Genomic DNA, 19671 nt, shown 5'->3' on the forward strand with positions numbered 1-19671 from the left:
TTTTTTTTTTAATTGCATTTTTGTAATAAAATCCAATTATAGCCAAAGTGCTTATGGTATTCAAGGGGACACTGCAGCTCTGTATGCAATGCATTGGTTGTTCTCAGGTGCTGCTGCTCAGATTCCAATAAAGTGGTTTGTTCAGTTGACAAGAGTCTCTCCTTATTCCCCCATACATAGTAACGCTTGCCTCTGCCAGTCGCTCCTGTGTTCTCTACGAGAACGACACTGCCAGAATAATCTGCCAGTGGCTTATCACCCACAAAACAAAAGGATCAGCAGCTGAACATTTAACACACGGCATCCTTCGCTTCCCCATCATTATCTGTCGGGGGAGATTCGGGAGGCCCGTAAATACATTAGATGGTTGGCTGTTCCAGATGAATTTGGCCGCCTTAAATCTAAATGTCTATGGGGTGGAGGGCTATTAGCCAACATGGTGGGGGTATGTCTGTTATAGAGTTTATTGATTTCCAACTGGCAACAAGTACAATTCTAAATTCAGCTTTGGATAAAAATGGAACTTAAGACATGGGGTAGGCAAAGCATCATCAATGGTAATTAACATTATTTGGAAAAGTAGAGACTCGGGTTTACATTTTTATTGCCTTGTGGGGAGATCATATTAGAAAGCTACATGTGCCTTCAGCAGATGCAAAGCACAAGAGGAGATCATAAATTTTAAATGTGATGTGAATTGGTTGACACAATTTGGGACACAAAGGAGCTCTTCAAAAAACTTTCCTAGTGACTCTTATAACATGTGCCTCCTGGCTACCAAGTTATCCTGTGCCTGCTTACAAAATGACTTATAAGAACTTGTTTTATAAGCTAGAACTTGATAGCCCACTGCCCTCCTCTGTGAATATAGCCTATTCAATGGACAGCAAACAACTAAAATCTGATAGAACATTTGATTTTGGAATGTAATTGAGATGAAAGGATGGAAAACCTCGAAGGACCTTTTAAAATGTAAAAAAAAACCCCAAAAAGAAACATTTTTTGCATTTTTGTGGGAAGAGAATTGTATGCAGTCAGCTGGAAACATCTGACCCCACCTTTGAGTTCTGGTCTCTTTGTCAGATACACAACTGCCACAGTCAGCTGATGATATTGCGGTTGGAAATGGACATAGGCAGGGGAAGTCAGTGGGTCTGCAGATAGAAGAATTTCAAGATGCAAAGCTCAGATAAATTCTTCTAAGTATGTATTCAATTACATCTACTGACAAGATTTCAATCTAATTTCAATTTAATACACTGTAAAACTGGGAAATTCTCATTAAAAGACTTTTTCTGTCTAACATCTTTCAAATGAAGAGAACCTAAGTATTACAGTAAATGTCATGGAAGCATTTCCAGTAATATAATCCCCCTCCTACTCGGGAACAAAACAACTCCTGCGATTAAGGATAGCATATATTGATGGATAATCACAATCCTAAATATGTAATATGCATCAGTCAGCTAGCATTACAATGAGGGAAAATAGATCTCGCAGTAAGTTCTCAGGCCAGGTTATCACTCCATGCTATGGAAATGATTCGTTAGTGGCCTATGATATGCAATGTGGACAATTAACAGTGACCACCGAGTTATAGAATGACATCAATATCTAGAGCCGTTACCAAGTAACATTACATACTGACATTGGTGCTTTTCCATACGCAACAATAGATGAATGGCAAAACTAATTAAATGGGGTTTCCAGTATTAATTTTTCTTCACACTGCAAAAATGTACTGTGAGAGGCCACAATTTAATATAAGTGCTTTAATTTCATACTATTTCTGTGACACAGTTGAATAACTAGATTCAGAAGGTTATCACCCCCCTCACCAACGCAATATCACCAACCATCTGGAAAAGTCACTTGAAAAAATACTGCTGTGGGACACTACTATGGAATTACAGCAAAGGAGCTGAGACTACAATGTCAGAGGGGGTGCCAGAGCACAAAAATGCCAAACGAGCGCACAATTTACCGTAGTCTAAACATCAGACATGCCCCAGAGCCATGATTAAAACACCACGCTGCAGTGGGAAAGGAGATGTACACCATACTGCATGCAGAAAGGCACAAACAAACTAGATAATGATTAATTCAGGTAATGCTGTGTCTTAGCTTTGGTAAAATGGAGAACCCCTTTAACCAGAAGGGAAAAAAATCTAATCCCATAAAATTTGTTAAGTGGCAATACAATAATGTAAGAGGAGAACACAATAGTACATAAATTGAAAACACCATAATTCTAACATCCTATAAACAGAACAATTTTAAAGCCCCCTTACTTACAGTATAAGGAGGTGACATACATATGTGGAAATGAGCAAAACAATAGTGTCTATTAAAACAGCATGTTATAAATACACTGTATATCTACCAAATTTCTACAGACTACTGACCGGGCTGAAGAACAGGAGTCCTGAGAACTGATCTGCCCAACTCCATATATATAATTTTTTTTTACTGTATATCTGTGTATCAAATAGCATAGTCATAACTTTTTTGTTCTTTATGTTACCAGTCACACAGAAGCCAAAATTGGGCACTCCTTTGGTCTTAGTCTATCTATTGTAACATTAAGGAAATGATTTGCATGATGACCATACACAATAAATGTACATCACAAAAGTAATGTAAATCCAGCCATACCAGAAACTCAAATCGAATTGTTGACACCAAGCGTTCAGCTTTGCAAGACAATGTAAAGATGCCTGAAGGGTCAGGGAATAACAGTTTTGGAACTAGAAGAAACTTACTTTGGGCAATTACCAATTTTGAATTGTGTGCCTAAAGCTTAAAGAAATTGTCCACTGTCTTAACATTGATGACCTATCTTTAGTGTAGGTCATCAATGTCTGATCGGTCGGGGTCCGACACCCAGCACCCCCACCGATCAGCCGTTATCGGTGTCGATGGCCGGAAGTACTCACTTGCAGAGCTGCTCCATCTTCTAATAGTGACCGCCGCAAAGTACTACACATCCGCCTCCTATTGATTTGAGTAGGAGGCGGATGTGTAGTACAAAACCCCGACCACTATCAGAAGGCGACCAGCTCCGCAAGTGAGTAATAACAGCTGGCAGCCGCCAATAACAGCTGATCGGCGGGGGTGCAGGTTGTCGGACCCTGACCGATTAGACATTGATGACCTATCCTTAAGATAGGTCATCAATGTTAAGGTAGAAGACAACCTCATTAATAATTAAACAGCTGAAAAAAAAACATTGTATACATTAATTTCCAAATGTATAATATTGTAACGATAAAGTCTACCATTTTTATCAATGTGCTAAAAATCTAAATGTTAAAAATAAAATATGGCACTCAAAATACAAATATGACATATTCTGATAATCTCTTTTCAAAAGGAGAGTATATTTAGAGCTTTTTTTATACAGACAAAAAAAACAAAAAAGGTCAAGGCTTTTATGTTGAGACAAGAAAAATCTGGTGCAACCTCTGATCCTCACCAACATAAAATCCTGCTGGGTGAAAGATCACGTGGTATTAAGATGAATTAATACACTCCACCTCAGAAGAAACTGAACTTTACAACCACGCCATGTTGGTGCATTTCCCCATTCTGTTAAGGTACTGCTTTCTTAATATATCAACATATATTTAGAAATAATCATTTCTAATTTTCTCGAGAAATCTAAGTATCTTGAAACAAATAAATATAATACATGAATATGTGTCGAAGATTTCAACTGCAGACGGGTGGAATCCAAAGAACTAATATTTCAATGAGTTGTGTTGCTGCTTGCCAGCAGAAAGCTTCCTATGTAAACAATGATGGGTGTAATGGCTTCACTGATCCTTAATACAATGCAATCATTATCTTCATTTGTATCACGGACATTCTGTAACTAACCAAATTGTTCTGTAGCCACCATGTATTTTCAGCATGACAAATTCGGATGCATTAACGACTATCCATCGCCTCCACAGTGCAAACAATACTCATCTCCAGCAATTAAAGAAGGATCATTTAGTGTACAGATTATTGTATTAAAGTGATTGTGAGGATCATTGCCCAGCACAAAACCACCAACAATAGAAATATTGTTTCTCACTGATGAGAAATGATCATTCATACATAAATAATTAGCATTAGAGAGATTGCAATATGTAAACCTTCTTATGCATCTTTGCTTATACAGAACTGTACTCAATATGCAAAGTTTTTTTGTTCTTAAAGGGGTTGGCCCTTTATTTTAACATGATTTTGTCGTTCCTACTAATATATACGTATTAGAGGTTCTCCTCCTTCCTTACAGCCTCCATGTCCATAAAATGGCAGCTAATGGAGGAGCATGTGACCAGACCCATCCATCAGCCTCCTCCAATTGAAAACGTTGCACATGGTAAAGCTATTTTTCAATTGGAGGAGGCTTATAGAAAGGTCTGGTATAAATTATTGAATACCTTTGTGAGTACATAATAATAAACATAGCCCCATCCCACCTTCACCACTCCATTTAAATGAGGTTACCCAATAGCCATTTAACAAAGTGGAGTGATGTTTTTAATTCCAGGCGGGTTTGATAATTTGTTACTGTGCATTAATTATCCTGGGCACAACCATACTCACGTATCTGTTGGATTGTCCACCTTTGACTTCTAGAGATCACATAATGAAAACCAGATTATAAACCAAAGTACAATATTTTAACACAAATTAACTGCTGAATTTCCTTACATCTTGCAAAACAGATTAACTCTTTGGATGATGCATTGGAAGGACATCTGGCAATCAAATGCTGAAATATCACAAGAGTGCATGAAGAGCGGGCAAAGATGAGGCTCAGGTCTACATTGCGTATGAATAAGTTAAAGGTTGACTTGACTTGTACAGATAAATTGTACTACAGTTTAATTTACTCCAGCCACTCCTGAGTTGGATCTTGCATTTATATCATCTTTCCTGATGCAGGGTCATTGATATTTTTTATAATTCTGTTAATTAAAAAAAATAAAAGCAAGATAGGAAATTTTGGAACAGTAAAAGTTCCTGTTCTTGACATCCATATGCAAAACTGCAATGTTCCGTGAACAGAACACAGTGCTTAGAAGGTGCATTTATGTTTTGTTTTTACATGTACAAAACTATACACAGCTAGAAAGCTTGCGGTTTTCTTTAACACACATAGAGTTCCATTCGGCAGCCTGATAAATCCCTTTCACACAGCTACGACATGGAATAGCTGCACAATGAATATTTCCTTAAAAAACAAAACAAGATAAGTGCTGAAGTCAGGTCACATTTTCTCACCAGGGTGAATGCAACCACTAATGCAAGGAGGTGTAAGGAGATCATGAATGATCATGGATGTTCTCCTAACTCTTTGTAGACAAAGGGCACTGGTTTAGTTCAGAAGAGCGCACAAAAAAGCATCCTAAATAAATATGCCTGTTCTTACAACTGGTGCGTCCGATGCAGGTTGTCTTCTTACAGCTCCCCTCCTTAGTACCTGTGAGGCTGGTGGTATTGAGAACTCTGTTGAGATGTTGTGGAGTAACCCAATGTATTCTGGGGCTGAGAAGTTCCCTGAACGTTGCTTTGGTAACCCAGACGTGAAGAGGAGTGCTTTAAATATTAAAGAGAAAAATAATGTGAGTACCATATATAAAAAGGTATCAAATGCAAATAATAAAAACACAATGTTAAAATCCTCATCAAGCAACTGCCCATAAATGTAAAATAAATACTCTATAAAGGGTATGATATTGTTGACCTATCCATAAAATAGATTACCGGTATCAAATCGTGGGGGGCCCAGTATGAGAAACCCTACTAATCATCTGTTCTCAGCTCCCGCGGTCGGATGTAAACACTAGCAGAAATGAACAAAACGGATCCACATTAACTATTTATAGTTGCCTCTGTAGGGTACTATAGAACATCTCCTATTCAAATGAATATGGCACTGATCTGCAGAACCTAGCAGCGGCCATTAAACGGATGAAATATCCGTGTTGTTCAGCTCCACAACTGTCTACATCCATCCACCGCAGCTGAGAACAAGTGATTGGTGGGAGTATTGGGTGATGGACCACCACAGATCTGATACTGATGACCATAAACATTAGATAGCTGATGGCCAAACAATCATTTTGCTGACAGTTCTCTCCCGACTCCCCCATACACAGCAATGTCTGGATAGGCCGAGCATATCTGTGTTCTCAATAAGAGAGTCACTGCCTTTGGTAGCAGCTTACTATATTTCCGAACCTAAGCAAAAAATGGGTCTTGAAATGCAACAGGTCAGATCTTTCTCTTCTGAGACATCACCTGTCAAAGGAGGGTCAAGAGACCTCCATACATGTTAGATGGTTGCTGATCTCACTGAAATCAGCAGGTTAAGACAACTTATATCTAATGTGTATTAAGGAGCTTGAAGGAAAGGTCTGAAACTTCATAGTATTGAAAACACCCCTTTAAAAATACTGGAATTATATTGAACTATTTAAAAGGTGTTGTCCACTTTTGGGAGCATTATTTTATTACTTAACTGGGGCTAAAAAAATCATTTTTGCAATTGGGTTCCATTAAAAATTTAGCACAGTTTGCCTTCTATAGCTGCTGTATTACGCAACGGCGCCACTATCAGTAGTTGGTCAGTATTTTTTTCTCAGGAGTGGGAGCCAAAACCAGGAGTGGGTGATAAATGCAGAATTGGTGACTTGTTTCTATTATACCTTTTCTCTGATTGTTCCACTCCTGGCTTTGGCTCCCACTCCTGAGAAAAATACTGACCAAATACTGATATCGGGGAGGTGGCCTTATGCTGTCTGTTGCAGGATGCAGAATGAATTACCTGTGAATCTGTCAGAGAACTTGTTCTTATGGTCTAATGGCAGAGTTTGTAACTCTTCTTAATCTGTCTTTTTCTGACCTACTCTCGGCTGATTTATGGTCATAGAAGACATTAAAGTTGAATGTGCAGGTAAACAAAGTCTGTACAAGCCAAATGGTGCAAATATTTTCTTGAAACCCAAATCACAATTTTTTTAGCCCCAAATACATGCATTTAAGTAAAAAAAATAAAAAATAAAGGGGTTGTAAATCACAAGACAGTCTGTTTGAGGCTGTGTTCACAGATGATATCACTGCATTTTTTAGAAGTGGAATGCTTAAAGAATGTAGGAATATTTCACAGTACTGTAATTCTGTAAAAGCCACTGTGCACCACTGTCGTCATCATATGATAGCCCTTTCCTACTGTAACTTAATACTTATCTCAAGTGACATTCCCACTATGACATGGGGCTTGATGGAGTTTAAGGAAAGGCTATTTATTGCTTCAGGTAAGAATGGTTTAGTATTACATGGAAAACACTTTCCATTGCTCTGCCATGTCTTCTTATCTGACAATGAAGAATGGAAAGGGTCTTTCAAAGAATAACTTATGAGGAATGGTGACAAGGGGTCAGCTGTGGAAAGGGCACTCATTGGTATGTGCTGCTGTTTCCATCCTCTATCTTTTCACTCATGCCCAAACTAAAAATAATGACATTGTGTACAAGGCGTAGCTACTCGTTGCTGCATGTGTGTGACTCACATCAAATGATATACTGGATGGGTCCTCAACACTACCAGCTTACAAGGGGTTACTCTGATCAGACATAAACACATGATCCATTGCTACAAAAGTATGATCACTATGTAATAATCTAATGTCTAAAAAACTATTCATGTCCAGTGCTCATGATCTTGCTCCTCTATAAAAAGGTGCTGCTCAGTGCACACCATTGCAAAGTGCCTCACGTTAATGTAAGAAGGCATGAGAACATCTGAATGGTCCGTTGGATGGACCAATGTCTCCTCAGAAGCGGTGGCTGTCCCAATATAAAAAGCAGAAGAGTGGCAACAGATAGTGCTTCAGAGAAGATGGTGCCTTCCAGACTTGCCTTTCTCTTAGGATGCTGATGTCCTAGACCAGATCTGGGCAAAGTGCTGCCCAAGAGGCCATGTGGTCCTTTGCCTGTTCCGATGCAGGCTTTATGCAGTGGTATCCCAAGCGACATGGCCGCCCTCCACCTGACATCTCATTTTCACCAATATCTGCATCCTTAGGAGGCAGATACCAGGGAATATAATGATGGAACTGGAAGCCGTCAGCTCCCCGTTCCATCGTTGACTCTTTGCATATGAGTCCACAGCAGGCATGATGATGTAACTACACTACACCATGCCAGCAGTGCTTCAGTATGCAACACAGATTGGAGCTGTGGGAGATCGGGGATAGGTAAGTAGTTTTATTTATTTTATTTTTCATCATCATTCTGTGGGAAGGGGGGTTGACATAATACTTTGTAAGGAGGCTGTGTGGAGACATCATTCTGCATGAGGGGCTATGTGGAGACATAATACTGTGTAAGGGGGCTGTGTGGGGATGTTGTCATTCAGCATGGGGGCTGTGTGGTGACACAACACTGTGTAAGGGGGCTGTGTGGGGATGTTGTCATTCTGCATGGGGCTGTGTGGGGACATACTACTGTGTGGGAGGCTTTGGGGGACATCATACTATTTGAGGGGACATCATACTGATGTCTGTGAAGTGCTGTGGAAATGAATGGCACTATGTATGCAAATAAAATAAATTAAAATAAATAAAATACTGTTTTAGGGGCTGTGTGGTGACATAATACTATATGGGGACATCATACTGTGTGTGGGGATGGTGGGGCATCATATTGTATTGGGAGCTGTTGATCAAAATACAGGGGCTGAATAACATGAATAGTATGATTTAGGATTTATTACATAGTGATAAAAGATGAAGAAGGACTTTTTTCAGCAGTCTATAACCTGTATGCCCATATTAATAGTTTAGATAGGTCAAAAGTGGAGACAGATTCCCTTGAATGGGCTGAGATCCCTAAATAAAAGTATGCTTGTCCTTCGCCATCTAATGGATATAGTCCTACTGCAGTAGACCCATTTATAAAGGGCCGATTTCCACCGTATACAAAAACGGTGCAGACATTGAAGTAGCTTAGGTATTCATGGTTATGACCACTCATATAGTGACAGTCAGTTAGTGCCGTGCCCTAACCACTGTCGCAACTCCAATGCACAAGCAGGGGTTAAGCCTATTTTTGATGTCAGTTCACAGTCAGAGCTTGTGGAAGGTGAGCTTTTTTTTCTGCTCCTTCCACTTGGTGTTGGTGCTGTGTGGCGGCCATTGTTGCTGTAGTTTTGTGCTTGTGATGCGGTGTGGCCTGGAGTCATGGGGACATGGTGTGGCCTGGAGTAATGGGGACTCAGTCTTGCAGCATGGGTGCTGTGAGGCACCAGGCCACCTGCCCTGCTGTTGCATTGGTGTCGAGAAGGTGGTTAGCGCACGGCGCTGTTCTTATTTAGGGCCATAAAAAGTTAGAGACCCACTGAGAGGTTTGCCGTGACGTGTTCTTCATACAGTCTGATCAAAATGTTAAACTAAGAACCTCATGTTCAGTTTGTACATTTTTGCCTGGCGGCATTAGATCAACGTATGATTTTTTTGGATGTGCGGTCCATGTCTATTTTTTCAGCACCTTTTATAAATCCACATTCGAGGTTGCACAGGGAAATTTTTATAAAGCATTGAGAGAACAAGTATTAAAACTATTTCATGCAGCCCTCCAAGGCGATGAAGCACCTGACAGATACAATACCTCTTACATCAAATTATTGCCAAAAAACAGGCAAGGAATCTCTATTGTCAGAGTCCACTCAACCTATTTTGTTAATTAACATGGACACAAAGACCTTATCTAAAATAATAGCGGACAGACTCGCTTCTGTTCTCCCAGATTTAATAGCTATTACTCAGGTAGGATTTGTTCAGTGCAGTGCAGCAGTAACCAGGGCAGTGGAGTCGGTAAGCCAAACCACTAACTCAGACTCCTCAATTTCTCTGACTCCCAACTCCAACTCCACAGCCCTGCCTCACTACTAGAATGTACATAAAGAGCAGCACAGATTCATCTCAACTAAAAGCCGAGATCCTTAGATCAGGAATAGAACTTTAGATAGAATTTATAGGGCATTTCATAACTTTCCCAATTTCTTATGAAAAAATTGACAGCACATAGTGCATTGAACTACTGTACCAATTTATTATATTTTTTTGGAGTCGGTCCATTTAATACTGACTCCGACTCCACCAAAATGGACACCAACTCCACAGACCTGGCAGTAACTAACATTAGAACAGTCTTGGCAGGTTTAGACAGAGTCCAAAATCAGCCCCAGCAAGGTGAAACTTTGGCTATTATTACATTAGATAATGAAAAGGCATTTGACAATGACAGGTGGGGTTGTTTTTACCACCTCCTTTTAAACTTCAAAAGGGCACTAGAAGGAGGGTGCCTACTCTCACTTCTACTCTTCAATATTGCATTGGAACCAACCACTGGCACAATATGTAAATGGTTCATTACTATTTCAAGGTGTTGAGTTGGAAGGTAGTCAGGTGACTATAGCACTTTTTGCAGATGATATCTTATTTTTGTCTGTGCCTCAATCGCATTTGGGAGCTATTTTTGATACTTTTCATCAGTTTGGAAGTTACTCTGGCTATAGAATCAGCATTTCAAAATGTGAGATTCTATTTTTGAAGTCCAGCCAGATAAAAAAAAATCACTATCCAGAGGTTTTGCTTTACACATAGCAGAATCTTGCATTAAGTATCTAGGGGTGAAGATAGGTAAAACCAGGTAATCTGTTTATAGCTTGTACTACCCCCCTTTACTAAACTAAAAAAGATCCAAAGGCAGCTCTCTAGATGGCACTCACTATCATTATCAGTGTTGTACAGATGCCAGCTCAAAGATGATGACTGTCTCAAAACTACTATATCCAATGCAAACCATTTCAATACTGTTCAAGCATGCAGATGTTAAAGCTCCAACCACAGCCTTTTCTCACTTTCTATAGTTGGGAGCAAAGCCAATACAACCAATAAGAATAGCCTTACAAAAGCTTACGTTATCAAAAAGGGTAGAATATGTAAACTTTCCAGGCATACAGCAGGTGAAATAAGCATTGAACACGTTACCAATTTTCTAAGTAAATATATTTCTAAAAGTTCTATTAACACAAAATTCTCACCAGATGTTGGTAACAACCAATCCAATCCACACAGGCAAATAAATCAAACTGTAGCTGTCCATAAATTAGGTTATTTGTAATAATGAGAAATGACACGGGGAAAAAGTATGGAACGCATGAAGAAAGAAAGGTGCAAAAAGCCATGGAAAGTCATGACACCAGCTGAAATCTATCAGTAATTAGAAAGCTATCCTGCCATTTAGTGAAAAATAATATAAATAATAATATAAGCTGGTTCAGCTGATGGCCTATGAAAAGGTGTCTCATGGGTAAAGCCTGTGGGGCTGTCTCATGACCTTCACAACCTTATTGATGCAAAACATACTGATGGCATTGGTTACAGAACAATTTCTAAACTAATGAAGGTTCCAGTGAGCAATGTTGGGGCCATACTTCAGATATGGAAAGAACATAATTTCACCATAAACCGGCCACAACCAGGTGCTCCCTGCAATATTTCAGACAGAGGAGTGAAAAAAATTATCAGAAGAGTTGTCCAAGAGCCAAGGACCACCTGTGGAGAGCTACAGAAAAAAATGGAATCAGAAGATACAATGGTTTCAAAGAAAACAATAAGTATTGCACCAACCTTCCTGATTGCACGCTCACCGCGCAGGACTTCACTGCTGAACAAAAAGCATGTACAAGTGCCTTTACAGTTTGCTCAACAACATTTAGACAAGCCTGTGACCTACTGGGAGAATATAGTCTGTTCAGGTGAGACCAAAATTGAACTCTATGGATGCCATAATACATACAATGTTAGGAGGCCAAAAGAAACTGCATATCACTCCCAAAACACCATACCAACAGTGAAGTTTGGAGGTGGAAACATCATGGCGTGGGGATGTTTTTTAGGATACGGCACTAGCAAACTTCATATAATTGAAGGAAGGATGAATGAACAAATGTACCGACTTGTTGAAAATCTGCTGCTATCTATAAGGATGATGAAGATGAAACGAGGGTGGACATTTCGGCAAGACAATGATCCTCAGCCAAGTAAACGCTCAATTGGTTTCAGAGAAAGAAAATAAAGCTGCTAGAATGGCCCAGCCAATCACCTGACCTGAATCCAAATTTTTTTTATAGAAGCAACTAAAGGTCAAAGTTCATAGGAGGAGCCCACAGAACCTTCAGGATTTGAAGAGTGTTTCTGTGGAATAATGGGTCAAAATGACAAATGAGCAATGCATGCGACTAGTTTCTCCATACAGGAGGCATCTTGAAGCTGTCATCACCAACAAAGGCTTTTGTACAAAGTATTAATTACCGTATTTTTTGGACTATAAAACGCACCGGACCATAAGGCGCACCTAGGTTTTAGAGGAGGAAAATAGAAAAAAAAATTTAAGCAAAAATGAGGTCATGATGCCCTGTTAAGGGGGAGGGGGTCTGCTGCTGACACTGTTATAGGGGTAATGTCCCCCAATTCTGTTAATATCCCCCATCCTGGTATATATGGCCCTCTCCTTCCTGCTATACGTGGCCCTCATCCTCATCCTGGTGTGCATTGCTCCCCCTCATCCCTCTTCCTGGTATTTATTGCACACTTCATCCTGGTATCTATGGCCCCCCTCATCCCCATTCTGGTATGTATGGCACCCTACATCCCTCATCCTAGTACGTATGGCCCCCCTCATCCCTCTTCCTGGTATGGATGGCCCCCCTCATCCCTCTTCCTGGTATATATGGCACCCTTCTTCCCTCATCCTGGTATGTACAGTATATGGCCCCTTTCATCCCTCTTCCTGGTATGCTTGGCACCCCTCATCTTGGTATGCTTGACACCCTCTGATCCCCATCACGATGTACACAAAAAAATAAACAATTATACTCCCCTCCTCTCTCCTTCAGCGCTGCGTCCTGCTCTGCTGCCGACAGGGATCTCACTGTGTGAGCCGCGCATGGCGTAACTGCCATGCGCCCTGACACTGTGAAATGGTCTGCCGGAATAGTCACTGCTCCCCACGCCGGGACTGTGTGCGTGGGGAGAAGTTGACCATTCTCTCTCCTCAATAGTGCGCACACTGTACCCGCAGTGCTGCTCCCGCTATTAAAGAGCATGAATATTCACTACAACCCACTCCCATGGGTTGTAGTAAATATTCATGGTCTTTAACAGCGGGCACACAGATGTCAAGCTGGCAGCAGAAGCCGCGCTGCGGGTACAGTGTGCACGCTATTAAGGAGAGTGAATGGTCACTGCTCCGCACGCACACAGTCCTGGCATGGGGAGCAGTGACTATTCCGGCAGACCATCTCGCAGTGTGAGAGCGCATGGCAGTTACGCCATACGTGGCTCACACAGTGAGATCCCTGTCGGCAGCAGAGCAGGACGCAGCACTGGAGGAGAGAGGAAGTGAGTATAATTGTTTATTTTTTTTGTGTGCAGCGTGATGGTGATCAGGTGGTGCCAAGCATACCAGGATGAGGGGTGCCAAGCATACCACGAAGAGGGATGAGGGGGGCCATACATACCAGGATGAAGAGTGCCATACATACCAGGAAGAGGGATGAGGGGCGCCATACATACCAGGATGAGGGATGAAGGGTGCCATACATACCAGGAGCCGCGCTGCAGGTACACTGTGCGCGTTATTAAGGAAAATAAATATTCACTGAGTATACATAACAAAATATATATATATATACAGTACAGACCAAAAGTTTGGACACACCTTCTCATTTAAAGATTTTTCTGTATTTTCATGACTATGAAAATTATACATTCACACTGAAGGCATCAAACTATGAATTAACACATGTGGAATTATATAGTTAACAAAAAAGTGTAAAACAACTGAAAATATGTCTTATATTATAGGTTATTCAAAGTAGCCACCTTTCGCTTTGATGACTGCTTTGCACACTCTTGGCATTCTCTTGATGAGCTTCAAGAGGTAGTCACAGGAAATGGTCTTCTGACAATCTTGAAGGAGTTCCCAGAGAGGCTTAGCACTTGTTGGCCCTTTTGCCTTCACTCTGCGGTCCAGCTCACCCCAAACCATCTCGATTGGGTTCAGGTCTGGTGACTGTGGTGGCCAGGTCATCTGGCGTAGCACCCCATCACTCTCCTTCTTGGTTAAATAGCCTTACACAGCCTGGAGGTGTGTTTGTGTGTATAGTCCGATATATATATATATCGGATTATAAGACACCCCCCCCACTTTCCTCCAAAATTTTGGAGGAAAAAGTGCGTCTTATAATCCAAAAAATACAGTACATTTCAGTAAGCGTATTTAATACTTTTTCCATGTGTCATTTCTCATTATTACACACAACTTAATTTATGGACATCTACGGTTTGATTTCTTTGCCTGTGTGGATGGGTTGTTACTGACATCTGGTAAGAATTTCATGTCAATGCTTATTTCACCCACTCTCTATACACATTGGGGAAAATAAGTATTTCATACACTGCCGGTTTTGCAAGTTTTCCCACCTACAAAAAATATAGAGGTCTGTAATTTTTATCGTAGGTACACTTTAAATGTGAGTGACATTCCACCTTCAAACAAGATGAGAGACCGTCTAACTCGGTGGCCAAAATGCTCACTTAAAAACTTTGATCTGTTACATGGTCTGTGGGGCTGCCCAAAAATACGTTTAATATGGAATTATGTAAGGGAACTGCTAGATAGTATAGGCATTGGTAATGTGGCGTTCCTTTTTCATGTCTATGTGGGGAAAGAGGATGGGAGCCTTCATCATGAGCAGAAGAAAAGGAAAAGTCTAGCTCCTCTGTTCCACACAATGTGTCTAATAGTAAAAAGATGCATCCTTAGACTCTGGCTAAGCGAATGCACCTCCAACAGGAAAATGATTTTGAATCAGTTGAAAAAGTCGTTCCACACAGAATGGCTTGAAAAAAAACGCAGCAAAGAAAAAAGTATAGGATCACTCATGACAAAATGGAGGTGCTTCCTGCTCACTCTACCAATGAGGAACTTATTGAAATTATGAAACCTTTTAGACTAACAGGCTGGTACTTATTAGGAGACATAGGGGGTACGCTGGGAAAGTTGAAAGTGACTTGAGCTATGGACTCTCAATTGGAAGCTAGGGCAAGGAGATATATTAAGATCATCACATTAATAAATAAAGGATCTTGTAAAGAGAGAAAGGAATACAGAATCTGTGTATGTTCATGTTGACTTTAGTAATAAATGCCTTTTTGGTCTTTGTTATCTGTATGGGGGGGAGGGAAAGTAACTTGTGGTTTATATGTATATTATTTTGAGTAAATAGAATGTTTTTACAAGTAGTTATAATTTTCAAAAAAGTTTAATAAAAATCATTGGTTAAAAAAAAAACAACTAATACACTTCTTAAAAAAAAAAATTAGTTTGGCTGACAACATAAGAGCAGATTTGATCAGGGGCGGACATACCGCCGATGCAGCCGGTGCAACTGCACCGGGGCCAGGCGGTGCAGGGGGGCCCTTGCTGGACGGCTAATAATGAGGGCAATCTGGCCTGCTTCTCGGAGCTCCAGGCTCAGGGGGCCCCATGGCCAGACTGCCCTCATCATATGCGGCGGGCAAGGAGCGATCCCTGCAGCTCCGCTGCCATTAGCAGTGGATCGGAGCTAGAGGGATCTGTCCTCACCTCTGCTTCCTGCCTGGCGCTTCCTCCCAGACACAGGCCTGCGCTGATTGATGACGTCATCATGCAGCGCGGGCCTGTGTCAGGGAGAAAGTTACCGGAGACGAGGAGGATGCTGCTGCAGGGGAGGGGGCTGAGAGGTAAGTTGTGTGTGTGTGTGGTTTTTTTTTTTTTATACACTGATACGCTGGGGAGAGGAATAGGAGAATGAGGGAAGGTGGGGAGAGCAATGGTGGGGATGGGGAGAGCAATGATGGGGCTGGGGAGAGCAATGATGGGGATGGGGAGAACAATGACGGAGCTGGGATGAGCAATGACAGGGCTGGGGAGAGCAATGACGGGGCTGGGGAGCGAAATGACGGGGCTGGGGAGCGAAATGACGGGGCAGGGGAGAGAACTGACGGGGCTGGGGAGAGCAATGACGGGGCTGGAGAGATCAATGATGGAGATTGAGAGTGTGTGTGTGTGTTTTTTTTTTTATACACTGATACGCTGGGGAGAGGAATAGGAGAATGAGGGAAGGTGGGGGAGAGCAATGATGGGGATGGGGAGAGCAATGATGGGGCTGGGGAGAGCAATGATGGGGATGGGGAGAACAATGACGGAGCTGGGATGAGCAATGACAGGGCTGGGGAGAGCCATGACGGGGCTGTGGAGCGAAATGACGGGGCTGGGGAGCGAAATGACGGGGCTGGGGAGATCAATGATGGAGATGGAGAGAGCAATGATGAGGCTGGGAAGAGCAATGATGGAGCTAGCGTGAGCAATGATGGGGCTGTGGTGAGCAGTGATGGGGAGAGCACTGATGGGGAAAGCAATGATGGGGAGAGCTATGATGGAGCTGGAGAGAGCAAAGATGGGGCTGGGAAGAGCAATGATGGAGCTGGCATGAGCAATAATGGGGCTGGGGTGAGCAGTGATGGGGAGAGCAATTATGGGGAAAGCAATGATGGGGAGAGCAATGATGGGGCTGGGGAGAGCAATGATGGGGCTGGGAAGAGAAATGGTGGCGATGGGGAGAGCAATGGTTGTGATGGGGAGCGCAATGACGAGGATGGAGGGGATGGGGAGAGCAATGACGACGATGGGGAGAGCAATGATGGGGATGGTGGGGGTTGGGAGGAGAGCAATCATGGGGCTGGGGAGAACAATGATGGGGATGGTGGGATTGGGAGAGCAATGATGAGGATGGTGGGGATGGGGAGAAATCATTGATGGAGGTGCTGGGAGAGAGCAATGATGGGGGTTCTGGGACAGAGCAATGTGCTGGTAGAGAGTATTGATGGGGGTTTCACTTTGTTTGTACTGTAATGCCTTGTATATTCTCTGTGTGCACATAACCTTACAGTTAATTGGGGATAGTCACAGAGACTGAATAATTTATATTATTGGCCGGTGGAGATTATAGTTAATGGGGGGCACAGTGCTGCTTATCACTTTATATTTTGATTACTAAGTGGCTAATAGTATATTAATGGGGGGGGTACATATCTGTAGTCAGGATCGCTGTGCGGGGGAGACACATGTATGTATACAATATATGTGACCTTGTTATTTTCTAAGCTGGAGATCATCGTGACAAGACGAGTCGTGGCTGGGAGATGTCGACATGAAGGTCTGACCAGATGGAGAAGAAGCAGCAGAAACCGCTGTAAGTGCCTGGATGTAAATATTATTCTGTATCTGCACTGTGTGACTTGGAGTGATAATGTTATCTGTAAATTCTTTAGGCTGCATTCTCACATTTTTGTGAAATGTCCGTGTGCTGCCAGATGGTCCAAGGACTCATAGAGTTTTATAGATTCATTCACACATCCATGAAAATCACGTATCTGAGAATGAGATCTGTGAGGGTCAGAGAATGTCCTGTTCTGATCCAATTTTGAGGATCAGAATAGGACGTGCTCAATGCATCTGTAAAAGCGGGCAGCACATGGACACTGCACACAGATACAGGAATGTAGCCTTACTATGTATAGCATAGTCCCTTAGTATATAGTGTACTCACTTATTATGTATAGCGCCATCCTTAGTTATATAGTTTCATATTTTATTATGTATAACACCCTCCCTTATTACCTACCATCCTCTCTAGTTACATATGGTGCCGTCTCTTATTATATAGCTTCCTCTGCTGTTATGTACAGTGTTGTCCCTTACATAGCGTATTCTTGTTATTTTTGTCAGTCACAGCGCCCTCTTTTATTACATAGTCGTCTCTTGTTAGATATAAAATGACTGCTAATAGAGCAGCCGGTGACCAGAAGACCCATCCATCAGCCTCCTTGAACAGAAAAGAAGCTTTCCCATGCTCCATCAGCCGTCATTGCATTATATATCTAACAAGAGAGGACGCTATGTAATAAAGAACAGGGAGCTATAGATAATCCAATATGTAAGGGATGGTGCTGTACATAACAAGAGAGGGCACTATGTAATAAGGGACGGCAATATACATAATAAAGGAGGCTATGTAAGAGGTATATATGTGTGTGTGGCTATATATACATCTGTAGCTTTGTCGCCATAAAAGGTGGGGGGCCCAGACACATTTCTTGCACAGGGGCCCCAAGCAGTCAGTGTCCGCCCCTGGATTTGATAATGCATTTAATTCATTGAGAAAGATGAGTTTTGAGCCAAACACACTTTGAAACCCTTGTGTCACTTTTTCTGACTCATTTATGAAAGATTTTCAATTTCATAACTTCTCTAAGGCTGTGATAACAGGGTGTGTATCCTATTGATAAAACTGCCGCCCAGTGCTTACCATATAAATAGTGTGTCAGTGTTAGCCACTCTCCCATACTCTGTTTAACTTGACTGGATAGAGCCATCACCCTGCAGTCTCATATAAACAGCAGTTCTATTTTCTGTAAATGAGCGCTAGTCAGATGAGCTGCTGAAAACGTGCATTATTTATGAGGACAACAGGAAACTTATAGTGAAACCATATTGCATTTACATGCCGGCCTTAGTTCTCAGCAATTATTACAGTGAATTCGGTAAAAGCACAATATGCTCAAGGGAGCTGAGGTTACCAGCTCTACCATGACAACACAGGGCAAACATCCAACAAGCAAATCTCAAAATGTAAATGTGCAAACTGTGCCGAGTGGCAACTTTTATCAAATCTATAGGGCTACAACTATAGACAAAATACTTTTTTAGCCTATCTTTCCCCCAGTGAAAAGAGAATTATAGTTCAAACTCAATGTCTGCTCTTAAAGGGGTTTTCCCACAAACAAAGTACACTTTAATAAAATGATCTTAGAATAATAATAAGTTCCACAACTTGGTGTGTTAAAAAATGTTTCTGTGCCGAGATAATCTTATACATGTGCCCCTGCTGTGTACTGTGTAATGGCTGTGTCTGACCGTGCAGGGACATGGTCTGATTATACCACATCTCCTGGACAGGGGGGGGGAGCAAAACAGAGTATACAGACAGGACAGCATGGGGATCACAGCTGCTGCTTTCTGTGAGGTTAAACATTTCCCAGCCTGTTTAAAAACTTGTTTTACCTCACAGAACAAATCAACTGCTATCCAGTGCTGTAATGTCTGTTTTCTCGTATGCTTCCTTCCCTGTCCTTGGGCTGTGGAATTTCCGACCATGGTCCTGCGTGGTCGGACACAGTCATTACACAGGGGCACATTCATAAGATTATCCAGGGGCAGGGACATTTTTTTTTAACATATTCAATTGTGGAACTTATTTTTATTCTAAGATCTATTATTTAAAATGAACTTTGTTCGTGGGAAAATCCCTTTAACACCATTTTGATTTTCTTATCTGAACTTTATGTTTTTGTTGTACTTTTGGTCGGGTGATGTAATATGTCACATAAGTGCTGAGGTCACTGATTGGCTGCAGCTGTCATATGCAGGATGTTTCTAAACACAGACCAGGAGAACAGTTGGAGTTTCTGAGTTGGATCACCGGAGGAATGAAGATGCA

The 19671-nt window shown here is 41.6% G+C and overlaps 1 protein-coding gene across 2 annotated transcripts in view; it reads right to left on the minus strand.

Annotated features, from left to right (window-relative positions):
* Window positions 1-3211: 3211 nt before the first annotated feature.
* CDK19 (cyclin dependent kinase 19) overlaps window positions 3212-19671 on the minus strand; it is a 252857-nt gene continuing 236397 nt past the window's right edge. The window contains exon 12 of one of the 2 annotated variants that reach the window (XM_073675859.1): window positions 3212-5595. In XM_073675859.1, coding sequence (XP_073531960.1) covers window positions 5473-5595 — 123 coding nt within the window. In that variant the 3' untranslated portion in view covers window positions 3212-5472. The remainder of the gene's footprint in view (window positions 5596-19671) is intronic. The other variant, XM_073675858.1, reaches the window with a different exon arrangement.

Source organism: Phyllobates terribilis, unplaced genomic scaffold (genome assembly GCF_046119375.1).
Source record: "Phyllobates terribilis strain yellow unplaced genomic scaffold, ASM4611937v1 Scaffold_3__8_contigs__length_932513732, whole genome shotgun sequence".
Lineage (NCBI taxonomy): Eukaryota > Metazoa > Chordata > Amphibia > Anura > Dendrobatidae > Phyllobates > Phyllobates terribilis.